At 40.7% G+C, this 14,176-nt stretch overlaps 1 protein-coding gene across 6 annotated transcripts in view; it reads right to left on the bottom strand.

Annotated features, from left to right (window-relative positions):
• Nucleotides 1-14,176, bottom strand: part of CIT (citron rho-interacting serine/threonine kinase) — a 171,776-nt gene that overhangs the window by 124,174 nt on the left and 33,426 nt on the right. For all 6 annotated transcript variants that reach the window (XM_069557922.1, XM_069557923.1, XM_069557924.1 and 3 more), the window contains exons 6-8: nt 12,040-12,182; nt 11,059-11,152; nt 1,259-1,462 (exon numbers count right to left, since the gene is read on the bottom strand). In XM_069557922.1, the coding sequence (XP_069414023.1) occupies nt 1,259-1,462; nt 11,059-11,152; nt 12,040-12,182 (441 nt within the window). The remainder of the gene's footprint in view (nt 1-1,258; nt 1,463-11,058; nt 11,153-12,039; nt 12,183-14,176) is intronic.

Raw genomic sequence — 14,176 nt, 5'->3', positions numbered from 1 at the left:
GCCTAGCTCCCTGGCAAGGGTTCAATACCCTTCATAACTTGATCTCTGTACCCTCTTCCGTCTCACCTAGTTACACTCCCCACCTCGCTCTTTGCATCCAACAATGATATGCTATTTAAAGCTGCCTGAACAAATCACTCTGTTCTCTATGCTCAGAAGGCCTACCCCAATCCGCGCCCCTCCTTCCCTGCCTACCTCCCACCTCCCTCTTCCACTCCATCACTCCCTCCTGCGTGTTCCCCCTGTACTCTGCTTTTGCACATACACACTGTATTTTGATTTCCATGTGACAGTGGAGAAAGAAGGCCAAGAGGGCCTTTCCCCTTGCCCATCACTCCAAACTTGGTACCTAACAGTGCCGAGTGCGAGTTACTCGTTACTGAATGAATGGATGGAAATGAAGGGAACAGGTGAGACTTAAGCATCATCTTGGGGGAAATTTTAACTCAGGAGGAGACACAAGAATATCAAAAAATATATGCATGTATTAAGCATACAAAAAGTATATTTTATATAGAAAAATATGTACTAAGCATCCCTGGAAGAAACTGGATCATACACAAAAATCTGTGACAAATTCTCTTTCCTTTTTGCTGAAACTAAAACATAGATATTTATCATATCCTTAAGAAACAGGCTAATATAATGACAAATATAGTTTCTAGACGATAGCTTTAATTCTACTTTATGTGTCTATTAGTATTTCTATCCATGTCTGAATTTTAACCATATTTGACAGCTAGTGGCACCAAGAAACTAAGAAAGCATATCGACAGCATGTATTTCAAAGCTAGACAGCCTGTGCTATTTTGGGCAAGTTATTTAACCACTCTGTGCTTTGGTTTCCTCATCTGTAAAATGACAATAATATTATCTACCTCACAGGATTGCTTGAGGATTAGCCAAATTAATGAACTATATTTCACAAATCCTATGACCCCCATTTTCCTCACATTTAACATCACTGTAATCAAAACATTTTATAATCAATAAAATATCCTACATTAATTGGCAGCAGTTTTTTCTTTTTAGTGATACCTAAAATGATGGCATACACTTAAAATTACTGGCACCTGAGAGTCAATATAATACAATTAATAAAGCATTTGGAATTTCTTTTGGCACAGAGTAAATGCTATATAAAGTATTTGCTATTGTTATTATCCGGAACGTTTGGTTTACATTATAAATGTTCATTCACACAATTTTAAAATGACATTTCTCAATATTACCTCAGAATCTAGTAAGGGCTCTTTACCTGGAAATTCATGATGTTATTGAAGGTTTTGGCTGAGGTTCCTTCAGTGAATGGGCATCTTCCATAAACCATCTCATAAGCAATAACTCCCACTGACCACCAATCACAGTCTAGGCTATAGGCACCTTTTCCATCCCCATTCATCACAGTCAACACTTCAGGGGCCATGTAATCTGGAGTCCCAACCGGGAGTTTGGCATTTACCTGGAAACCCACAAATAAAATGAACACAGCAAATTTTCAATTATCCTCAAATAGATTGCCAGCAGCCACAATTCAGACATAACCTGATTTGCCTCTGATTACTATTCTCCCAGGCACTTGAACCTTCTGTCAAGTGGCACAGCATCAGGAAATGCAAATGAGTCATTCATTTTTTTAAAAAAGCACATAATGTAATCCAAAGGCAAAGGGGCCAGGGTTGCTGATGACATACACTGTTTGGTTACACAAATGAGAGCTGGGTACATACCTGGAAAGGAAGATGTCTTTCCTGATACTTCTTATTGATACAACAGAACTTCTCTTAGGGAAACAGTAAAATGATAATACATCTAAACATGAATCTAAAAGATAAATCTACCCTATACTGGAAAACTGGCAGCTAGCTGGCAATACAGTATCATAAACGTGTTCTATCTCAAGTTTAAATATTTGGAATCAATATTCCTATTCGGCCCACCCACAAGGCAAGACATGATAAATAACTTCCGCCAGAGGTCAAATGTTAATAATGAGTTCATTTTCCTCACTCCCAACTCCTGCTCCTCTGATTGTCTCCCCACTTTTCAGAAACACGGAGCCCTCCAATCCTATGGCGCTCAAGCACATGACCTTGACAAAGAAATATCAGGACAATGTAGCTTTGTCTCTTTATAAAGCTAAACACACTTCATTTAAGGAACTGTCGTTATTTCTGAGAATTTGTCCTTCTGACTGGTTTATTGTTTAAACATCCTTTGTTTCTTGAAATGCTACTGATGAAAAGGTATGTTTTCTACCCCTCACTCCCACTCCTTCCTAGCAAACGTAGTAAGCTGGCAACCTTTGGGTCTTCAAAATTGTCTTGAAGTTTTATTGAGCCATGAAATCTGAAGTTGAAAGACCACCTCTCTAACCTTCTTTCCTGTCGAAACAGAGGGCCTGATACTGATCACATACGAGGTTGACCAGCTGCCCAATAACCCTGTATCTAAAAAGGATTCTCTCATATCAGTAGTTATGAGGTGCAAAAGCACTCTCTCCCCATTAAAGGGTATTCAGTGTCCCTATTTGAGCTAAGAGATTCTATAGGTATGACCACACATCTTTAAGGCTGGGCTTTGTATCAAGAAAATCGATTTGCTTTGCTTTGATTTGAATAGAGATTGAGAGGAAGTCAATGTTTAGAGAAGATGCTAGGAGTCTCCTTTACCCAGTGATGAAGCCCCAAGCTCTTCCAGCCTGAAACTTTAACCTTGCCCATTCCCAAAGACACACTGTTAAAGAAAACAAATTCATTCTTCCTACTCCCTCTCTTTTCACCCCTTCCCACAGGCCCACCACAGGTTTGTTTCAAACCCTAAACCCAGAGAACAGTGTGATATTGCTGTTCTTGAACCAGTCAGCCATTGGGCAACAGCACTTCCATTACAAACACACACTTGGGAAAACTAAATGGTCACAACACTCAAAAACTCACAGGTCTGTGCTGACAGACTAAAGTGAGGAGAAAGGAAAAAACATTTGGTCTAAGACAGGACAACTTAAGCTTGAGGAACTGAAAGTAGCTTCAGTCAAAAGGCAACCTTGATGTCAGGAAGCCTGACCCAAGACTTCTGTCTTTTAATGTGTGTGTAACAGAATGATCTCTGTTCGTTTCCAAGGCAAACCATTCAATATCACGGTAATCCAAGTTTATGCCCCAACCAGTAACACTGAAGAAGCTGAACAGTTCTATGAAGACCTACAAGAGCTTCTAGAACAAACACCCAAAAAAGATGTCCTTTTCATTATAGGGGACTGGAATGCAAAAGTAGGAAGCCAAGAAACACCTAGAGTAACAGCCAAATTTGGACTTACAAATTTGGAGTACAGAATGAAGCAGGGCAAAGGCTGAGTTCTGCCAAGAGAAAGCATGGTCATAGCAAACTCTTCCAACAACACAAGAGAAGACTCTAACATGGACATCACCAGATGATCAACACTGAAATCAGATTGATTATACGCTTTGCACCCAAAGATGGTGAAGCTCTATACAGTCAGCAGAAACAAGACCAGGAGCTGACTGTGGCTCAGTTCATGAACTCCTTACAGCCAAATTCAGACTTAAATTGAAGAAAGTAGGGAAAACCACTAGACCATTCAGGTATGACCTAAATCAAATCCCTTATGACTATACAGTAGAAGTGAGAAATAGATTCAAGGGACTAGATCTGATAGACAGAGTGCCTGATGAACTATGGACAGAGGTTCATGACATTGTACAGGAGGCAGGAATCAAGACCATCCCCAAGAAAAACAAATGCAAAAAAGTAAAAGGGCTGTCTGAGGAGGCCTTACAAATTGGTGTGAAAAGAAAGGAAACAAAAAGCAAAGGAGAAAATGAAAGGTATACTCATTTGAATGCAGAATTCCAAAGAATAGCAAGCAGGGATAGGAAAGCCTTCCTCAGCGATCAATGCAAAGAAATAGAGGAAAACAACAGAATGGGAAAGACTAGATATCTCTTCAAAAAAATTAGAGATACCAAGGGAACATTTCATGCAACAATGGGCTCGATAAAGGACAGAAATGGTATGGACCTAACAGAAGCAGAAGATATTAAGAAGAGGTGGAAAAAATAAACAGAAGAATTGTACAAAAAAGATCTTCACGGCCAAGATAATCACAATGGTGTGATCACTCACCTAGAGCCAGACATCCTGGAATGTGAAGTCAAGTGGGCCTTAGAAAGCTTCACTACGAACAAAGCTAGTGGAGGTGATGAAATTCCAGTGGAGCTGTTTCAAATCCTAAAAGATGATGCTGTGAAAGTGCTGCACTCAATATGCCAGCAAATTTGGAAAACTCAGCAGTGGCCACAGGACTGGAAAAGGTCAGTTTTCATTCCTATCCCAAAGAAAGGCAATGCCAAAGAATGCTCAAACTACCGCACAATTACACTCATTTCATACGCTAGTAAAGTAATGCTTAAAATTTTCCAAGCCACGCTTCAGCAATACGTGAACCGTGAACTTCCAGATGTTCAAGCTGGTTTTAGAAAAGGCAGAGGAACCAGAGATCAAATTGCCAACATCTGCTGGATCATCCAAAAAGCAAGAGAGTTCCAGAAAAACATCTATTTCTGCTTTATTGACTATGCCAAAGCCTCTGACTGTGTGGATCACAAGAAACTGGAAAATTCTGAAAGAGATGGGAATATCAGACCACCTGACCTGCCTCTTGAGAAACCTGTATACAGGTCAGGATGCAACAGTTAGAACTGGACATGGAACAACAGACTGGTGCCAAATCAGGAAAAGAGTATGTCAAGGCTATATATTGTCACCCTGCTCATTCATCTTATATGCAGAGTACATCATACAAAATGCCGGGCTGGGTGAAGCACAAGCTGGAATCAAGATTGCCGGGAGAAATATCAATAACCTCAGATACACAGATGACACCACCCTTATGGCAGAAAGTGAAGAGGAACTAAAAAGCCTCTTGATGAAAGTGAAAGAGGAGAGTGAAAAAGTTGGCTTAAAACTCAACATTCAGAAAACTAAGATCATGGCATCTGGTCCCATCACTTCATGGCAAATAGATGGGGAAACAGTGGCAGACTTTATTTACTGAGGCTCCAAAATCACTGCAGATGGTGACTACTGCCAGGAAATTAAAAGACGCTTACTCCTTGGAAGAAAAGCTATGACCAACTTAGAAAGCATATTAAAAAGCAGAGACATTACTTTGCCAAAGGTCCGTCCAGTCAAAGCTATGGTTTTTGCAGTAGTCATGTATAGATGTGAGTGTTGGACTATAAAGAAAGCTGAGCGCTGAAGAATTGATGCTTTTGAACTGCAGTGTTGGAGAAGACTCTTGAGTCCCCTGGACTGAAAGGAGATCCAACCAGTCCATCCTAAAGGAAATCAGTCCTGAATATTCATTGGAAAGACTGATGCTGAAGCTGAAACTCCAATACTTTGGCATCTGATGCAAAGAACTGACTCATTTGAAAAGAACCTGATGCTGGGAAAGACTGAAGGCGGGAGGAGAAGGGGACGACAGAGGATGAGATGGTTGGATGGCATCACCAACTCGATGGACATGAGTTTGAGTAAACTCCGAGAGTTGGTCATGGACAGGGAGGCCTGCCATGCTGTAGTCCATGGGGTCACAAAGAGTTAGATATGACTGAGTAACTGAACTGGAAATACATAATATTTTTTAAAGTACTATATAAAATACATAAAAACAAGAGAAGGAAAACTGTAACATCCTGGTTTGACTAGGTAGTGGTAATTCCACTGAATCGTTGATTACATGCTTACCCTTTATGCCTGATTATTGTGCAGAACCATTAATACACAATCCTCAAATATTCATCATTTCTACATATCAGGGCTTATTTTATCATCACATTGGATTGTTTGGGAATATTCAGTTATCCTTGCTTACAGCTCCCAGGGCTTGGTAACTTGTTCACAACCAGAGTTGAAAGAAAGTTGACTGGGTCATGTTTATCAGCATGACCCAGCAAGAGGTATAAACTGTGAATTCCTTATTTTCAAACAAATGGTTAGACTTATCAGAGAACCAGATAACTCTGCAACTGATTTCTGCTCCATAACAGGTAAGTGATTGTATACATTTTATGTCCAATAATTTTGCAAATTTCCAAATTTTAAGAAAAATATTCCCTAGCTTTTTTCTGTACATCTCCTACTACAGTAATTACTATTAACAAAGACTTTTAATGACAATACTTGGGCTTCCCTGATAGCTCAGATGGTAAAGAATCCACTTGCAATGCAGGAGACCCTGGTTTCATTCCTGGGTCAGAAGATCCCCTGGAGAAGGGATAGGCTACCCACTCCATTATTCTTGGGCTTCCCTTGTGGCTCAGCTAGTAAAGAATCCTTCTACAATGTGGGAGACCCAGGTTCAATCCCTGGGTTGGGAAGATCCCCTGGAGAAGAGAAAGGCTGCCCACTCCAGAATCCTGAACTGGAGAATTCTGAGGACTGTATAGTCCATGGGGTCAAAGAGAGTCAGACACGACTGAGCAACTTTCAATTTCAAGGACTACTAAGTTTCCATTTGTTACTGACCTCCAAGTACATTAAACCTGTTCAACATGTAATCTCAAATTCCTGATAGGGATTTTGCAAGATCCTTTCACTCTTCTCTGGCGGCACTTCATACCCAGCCTATCTGGGTGAGATGTTCAAGGTGGGACAGTGTACTAGGAACCCAGCCTGCCTGCAGTACATCATCTAACAAGACCCCAGTTTTACTGAACTTTGATTTTCCCTGTATTGACAGGGAAGAAAGTATACAAGTTCAGGAGGAGGCAATAATCAGATGACTAGGAGACAGAAAAGTCTGTCATATTTTGGAGGGATGGAAAGGGAAGAAAGGGAGGCAAGGGGAAGGAGGGGGAAGAACGGGGAAGAAAAAGAAAGAGAGGATTAATCCAGCAGATTGTTTTTATAAAACTAGCAGATTCTTTAACAAGCAAACAGCATATAGAGAGGAAGGTAAGAAAACCCATCTTCTTCCTCCCAATCCCCTTCTCTGAAAATGCTTATACAGAAAACCATTTGAACTTAACTTTCCTCCTCTAGCTGCCCAGCGGAGAAGACAATGGCACCCCACTTCAGTACTCTTGCCTTGAAAACCCCATGGATGGAGGAGCCTGGTAGGCTACAGTCCACGGGATCGCGAAGAGTCGGACACGACTGAGCGACTTCACTTTCACTTTTCACTTTCATGCATTGGAGAAGGAAATGGCAACCCACTCCAGTGTTCTTGCCTGGAGAATCCCAGGGACAGCAGAGCCAGGTGGGCTGCCGTCTATGGGGTCGCACAGAGTCGGACACGACTGAAGTGACTTAGCAGCAGCTGCCCAGGGCACAGATACACACCTGCAGAAGCAGGGGAGGAAATATTCTCACTATGTTGTTCTTCTCATGGAAAAGTAATAAAATCTTTTCACCACTCCATAAATCTCAAAAAGGGTTATCTCCTATGGGTTTCCAACTGCTAAATGGTAGTCATTATCACTTAACATGCTATAATGCTCTTTACTTATAATCTCCTTACAATTATTTTCATGAGAACTGAGACAGGTGGGAACTGTTAGGTATCTGCCATTCTCTGAGATTCTAATAAGGGGAAGTGGGTGACATCTCTGCTCAACACCCAAACCTCCAGGCAATATGGTCCACCTGTGTTCACTAACAAAAATACCCTCAAGCAACACTCTGACTAAAAAGCTTAAATAAAGACAATGGAAGGTGAGAAACTCAACTGAGCGAAGATTCACAAGTACCCAAAATACACAGACAATATATGGCCATGGCAAGGAAAATGATAAATGGATTTGGGATAATATACAATAATTCCAATGAGAGAGAGAGAGAGAAAGAGAGAGAGAGAGAGAGTGTGTGTGTGTGTGTGTGTGTGGGTGGGTGGGTGTGTGTGTGGGTGGGTGGGTGTGTGTGGGTGTGTGTGTGTGTGTGTACTTGGTAGCGGGGCATGCCATGAGGCATGCGGGATCCTAGTTCCCTGACCAGGGATCAAACTCATAGCCCCCTACGGTGGAAGTACACAGTCCTAACCACTGGACTGCCAGGAAATTTCCAAATTATATTTTATATAGTATATTTTTAATATAAAAAAACTTTTAAAACCTACTTTAGACCTATAAAACATCCTATTTAAGGGAAACATATATTTTACCCACCAACACTGATCAAAAATACAAAAAAAGGTTTTAATTCTATATCCATACTTGACTTGATCTAGATTGCAAATTACTGATTGTTTATAACAAAAAGGCCTTTGCACTTAAAACAATGACAAAAATTCCTCCTCAACTGCTTTACACATTCGGGCTCTAAGAGCACAAAGCTCTGGGGAGAAGATTCTCTAACAGGAGAGGAGCTACAGCATTTTCAAGCAAGTAAAACTGAGGGTCATTATCTCCTTGACCAAAAAAATCAGGGCTTGACCACTGAGCTGCAAATAAACCTGAGTTTATTTGCTCCTAGGCTCATCACCTGGAGAAGGCAATGGCACCCCACTCCAGTACTCTTGCCTGGAAAATCCCATGGACGGGGGAGTCTGGTAGGCTACAGTCCATGGGGTCACCAAGAGTCAGACACGACTGAGTGACTTCCCTTTCACTTTTCACTTTCATGCACTGGAGAAGGAAATGGCAACCCATTCCAGTGTTCTTGCCTGGAGAATCCCAGGGACAGGGGAGCCTGGTGGGCTGCTGTCTATGGGGTCACACAGAGTCGGACACGACTGAAGCGACTTAGCAGCAGCAGGCTCATCACCTGAAGGGAATGTTGCTACCATCTGAAGAACTGAAAAAGGCAGTTTGCAACACTGGAAAACAGGAACCTGAAATGAAAAGCAGTCCCATCTCCACCAAGGTCTCTGAAGAGAGTAACTTCAGATGCAGAGACCTTACTCTGTGTTTTTTCTTGTTTGCACTGTGTCTTCATTGCGATGCGTGGCCTCTATTTTCTCTAGTTGCGGCATACGGGCTTCTCTTGCTGTGGTGCACCAGCTCAATTGCCCCACAGCATGTGGGATCTTATATCCCCCACCAAGGATGGAACTGCCATGTCCCCTGCACTGGAAAATGGATTCTTGACCACTGGATGACCAGGGAAATCCCAGGACCTTACTCTTTATTCCCACTTATTTTCTAAGCAATGACTCTGGATCATGATCCAGTTATCCAAGCAGGCTTTCTGATCACAAACACATATTGCCAGCTCTATTAAGCCTTCTGATGCTTCTCCATCTATGGCAGAGGTTTTCCACCAAGGGTGAATTCTGTCCCCCAGTGAACAGTGGGCAATGTCTGGAGTTATTCTGGGCTGTCACAACTGGAGGGGAGGCTACTGGCATATAGTGGGTAGAGACCAGGGATGAAGCTAAACATCCTACAATATACAGGACAGCCCCCACCACAGAGAATTCTCTAGATTGAAATGTGTGTGGCTCTGACTACATACCTATGCTTCATTTTATTTCTAGATGCCTAAACTTATTAAGATCACTAAGGCAAGGCATAGGCTTTTGAATCCCAGATGGTAGAATTTTGTATAATTTAACTTTTTTTCCTGTACTTTAATCCACTAAATCCAGTACCTAAGTTTTCATGCTTGTTTCCGAATTGTACACAATTTTTGGTGGCTTGGACAGTAAAGAATCTACCTGCAATGCAAAAGACCCAGGTTCAATCCCTGGGTCAAGAAGATCTGTTAGAGAAGGATATGGCAACCCACTCCAGTACTCTTGTCTAGAGAATTCCATGGAGAGAGGAGCCTGGTGGGCTACAGTCCACAGGGTAACAAAGAGTCAGACACAACTGAGCAACTAACACTTTCACTTTAAAACATAAAATTCTTTGATACTCTCATTATTAATGTAATGATCAAGTAGAAGAGATTATAAGCACATAGATTATGAGGGGAGGACAACCAATGCTGAGGCTGAAAAACCCTGACCTCATACAACAGAAAGAGCCTGTTTTTCTGAAAGCCAGAACCTGAAAGAAGTTATGTCAAATAGGCCTCAAATCTATATAACAGGGAAATGAAACCCTGGAATGCAAAGAGTTAACACAAACTTGAGCCTTTTCCAAATATAATAATATCCACCTTTCCTCCAAGGAACATGAGAAGGAAAAAGAAAGGCAATTTTATATGTTGCCCTTTATAAGGACTAAACTCTCAGAGCCAGGGGGTATTTTGAAGAGCAGGCCCCCCCTTCATATCTGTATTTTAACTAGAATCAGTATATTCTAGAGGAAAAATAAAAGCCCAGGTTCCTAAGGATTTGTACAGGTCACCAAGTAATTCAGTTGGGAAATGAGTCTTAAAATCTAAGTCGATTTTCTCAGACTTACCATTTTTTGCATAGTTGACTTGAAAATTTACATTTTAGCATGTGCCAACTTGATGAGATTTTTAAAATCTAATTTTCTTTTACTTTGTCATCTTTTTCTTTTCTTGACCTCAATAGCTACCCTCTTGCCTTCCTATTAGCACATGGGATACAGCCTAATAATAATTAACATGTGGAATACAGCTTAATTTTTACCAAAGGTGCAGGACTTAGAATTGACATTTTGAGCACTTGGTTCTTAATGCTTGGTTCAAATGCTCTAGTGATTAATTTTCATTGCACTGCATATGAAGTAGAGGATTTGAGATAAATAAGGTTACATTTCATCAAAATATTTAAAATGAAAAAGAGAATGTAACAGAAGACAATCAATCAATAAGCAAGGAAAATGAAGGGAAAAACAAAAGTATTTTCCCCTTTTTTGTAACCAAACTACAAGAATGTTCCTTAAAATGTTCTGTAGAGTATTAACAGGTATTTTACATAAAAGGGTCTCAGGTCAAGTTAAGTCTGGAAAATAGCTCTGTGACCCATCCCCACCTACCCCGCAGAGAAATCATTTCACAGCTGGCAGATGAAGGCTTCAGAGTGTTACTCAACTTTATCCCATATTTTCCAAACTTATGAGGACCTCAGAACACTTTGTAGTATAAGTTCTATTAAGTTATCTTATTCTATTTTGTTACCATCTTATTTGAGTTCATTTTAGCAGCTGATCCAAAATCCACCAGCTTAATGTGTCCCGTTCGGTCAATGAGGATGTTCTCAGGCTTGATGTCTCTGTATGGAAATCAAGGCCATAAATTAGTGTTGTCTTCTCCATGCCAATCATCAAGCAACTGCAGACCTAGGGTCATGATTTAGCCAAGAATCTCAGTGTCTATGGTTTTGCCATACAGACCTCCCTACTGATGGACATATGTAATAAGCATTTTACAAAACAAATTTAAGTAAAAGAAAGAGAAAGAATAGAGGGAGGAAGGGAGGGAGGGGAAGAAAAACAGAAAAGGAAAGGGAACAAATACCTGTTATTAGATGGATTAGTTCTCCTCAAGACACTCATTTTATATTAGGAAAACTAAGGCCACAAGAAGCTAAAGGGTTTGCTCATGGTCATATGGCTAGTCAATGAAAAAAAAACAAACTCTATTCAGGATTTTGTGGTTCCTGGTCTAACCAGCATTCCATTCCCACGACATTCTCAGATGCTCATAAAATTTACATTTTAGTGAAGATGAGTGAAGATGTAAAGAAACACTTTCCAAATGAGGATTTGGGAGAAACATTTGTTGATTACTAATGGGCAAGGTAAGAAGTACAACTACATTGTCTTCTGTTTCTGTGTGATAGGCAGCTTCCTTGTGTAAATTAAATTTGGTTTTCCTACCATAGCACCCAAAGAACTTATGCAAGAGCTCCTCTTATTAGCCACATTAACAGATCTTACTAGCAAATGTAAGAACACTACAATTTTAGATCTATTTCATTGTTGAATGGGTAAGCAGAAATGTCTGCCATTTTGCACAATTTGCCTTAAGCCAATTATTGGTGAAGACTGGCTAAAAACTGGATGAAGAATTAGTTTGATGCTGAAATCACTCACTCCATTTTAGAAAGTCTTAGGTGATACAGGTAAATTCTCAATAGACTACCAGAGTCTCACTTACCGATGTACATATCCCATCTGATGAACACTGTGGACAGCCAAAATCAGTTCAGCTAGGTAAAACTGAATCATATTTTCATCCAATTGGTCCTCATATCTATTCAAAAGTGACAGCAAATCCCCTCCAGGCTGATATTCCATGACCTGCACAGAACGCCAAAGTTATTCATTCTTCCTACACCCCCCCAAAAAAAGGGAAATGTTCTCAATCAGATCCTCGAATACTGCCTGACATGTTATAATTACAATGTCTTCACAAAGCTATGAAGATGTGTGAGACACACTGTAAGTCTCATGAAGGACGAGGTCCCTGCCCTAAGGAAATTACAGCCATTACCCAAGAGAATCAATACAATAAAGATACCTCCTGAACACCATGCACAGTGTTTGCAAGGCAAGTTTGAAAAGCTGAATTAAATCCACCCACTCACCCACCCACCCAGGTTGACAACCCAGACAGTCCCTAGGACTGATTAGATGCACAGCATAGATGGAGACTCCTGGAGGGCAACAAACCCTCTTGCATCCTTTCTGCATTCCTCTCAGCACCAGACCGAATATAGGAGGCAGACAATATAACATGATACAATCTTTTCCTTAAACAGTTTGGAAGGTAATCTGACCATTTCTGTTAAAAATTTAACTCTCAAACAAGGGCTCTGTGACAAGCTAGAAAGGTGGGATGGGGAGGGAGGTTCGGGAGGGAGGGGACATGGGCATACATATGGCTGAATCTTGTTGTATGACAGAAAACCACAAAATTCTGTAAAGCAATTATCCAATTTTAAAAAAATTTAACTTTTAATGTAAACATATACCCTTTGAACCAGTAATTCTACTTCTGACCATTTATTTCATAGGAATTTGCAATAGTTTGTCAATAAAGAGACTCACTGCAGAACTGTTTGTAATATGGGAAAAAGAAACCCTGTAAATCAAATAGCCATCACTAAGAGACTGCTAAAATATGATACACCTAAACAATAGGTTAAGATGCAGATATTAAAAATGAATGGATGGGACTTCCCTAGAGGTCCAGTGGTTAAGACTTCGCCTTCCAGTGCAGGGGGTGCAAGTTTGATCCCTGGTTGGGAAGCTTAGATACCATAGGACTTGGAGCCAAAAAACCGAAACAATATTGTAGTAAATTCAATAAAGACTTTAAAAATGGTACACATACACCCAAAAAAGAAATCTTTAAAAAAAAAAAAAAGGATTTGATTTGATCTAGTCATTCTGTCATGGAAAGCTACCCATGATAAGTGATGCCCTAAACAGGATACAGTAAGACTTTTTGTGATTGAAAAAGTATTTATTACATTTGTTATTATATACATAGGGGGAAAAAAACTGGAAGAATATTAAGTACAGCCTTAGAGAAAATGTTTCATTAGCAAAAAATGTCTTCCACCTGAAGAAACCAAAATTCTTCCACCTCCTGATAACAGACTGACATTCCAGAGGCTTCAAGGCTCGTCCCCAGCAGGTTTCAAGTCTCAGCCCAGTGACTCTCTGCCTTTCAGTTTTGTCCTCTATGAAATGGGGATAAGACTCTGCCTAGCGCCCACAAGATCCTCCACCACCGTTCAAGTCCTTTCCTTGCCCTGAATCATGACACTATCCTCTCCACTCTGGCTAGGAGAAGCTGGGACCCATTTTGACCATCTTTGCAATCATGCCAACCTTTCCTAAGCTCTCCTTCTGTCCTTTGCTCTGATTTCCCATTTTATCTATATATCTATATATATGTGGGTGTGTGTCTTTCAAGTTGTCTCAAACCCCTTCTAGAAAGAGGCAAGTTCTTAAAAGCTTTTTAAAAACACTAAATTTCTCAAAGGCTTCCCAGGTGGCACTGGTGGTAAAGAACCTGCCTGCCGATTCAGGAGACCTAAGAGATGCGGGTTCGATCCCTGCATCAGGAAGATCCCTTAGAGAAGGGCATGGCAACCTACTCTGTTATTCTTGCCTGGAGAACCCCATGGATAGAGAAGCCTGGGAGGTTATAGTCCATATGGTCACAAAGAATCGGACATGACTGAAGAGACTTAGCACACACGCACACAAATCTCTCAAACCACTGCATTATAGAAGCCAACTACAGGATGTGAATTCTCTCCATCCTCCTCCAAATTCCTGTT

The sequence above is a fragment of the Ovis canadensis genome, chromosome 17 (genome assembly GCF_042477335.2).
Source record: "Ovis canadensis isolate MfBH-ARS-UI-01 breed Bighorn chromosome 17, ARS-UI_OviCan_v2, whole genome shotgun sequence".
NCBI classification, from domain to species: Eukaryota; Metazoa; Chordata; class Mammalia; order Artiodactyla; family Bovidae; genus Ovis; species Ovis canadensis.
This window is presented reverse-complemented; position numbering and strand designations above follow the sequence as displayed.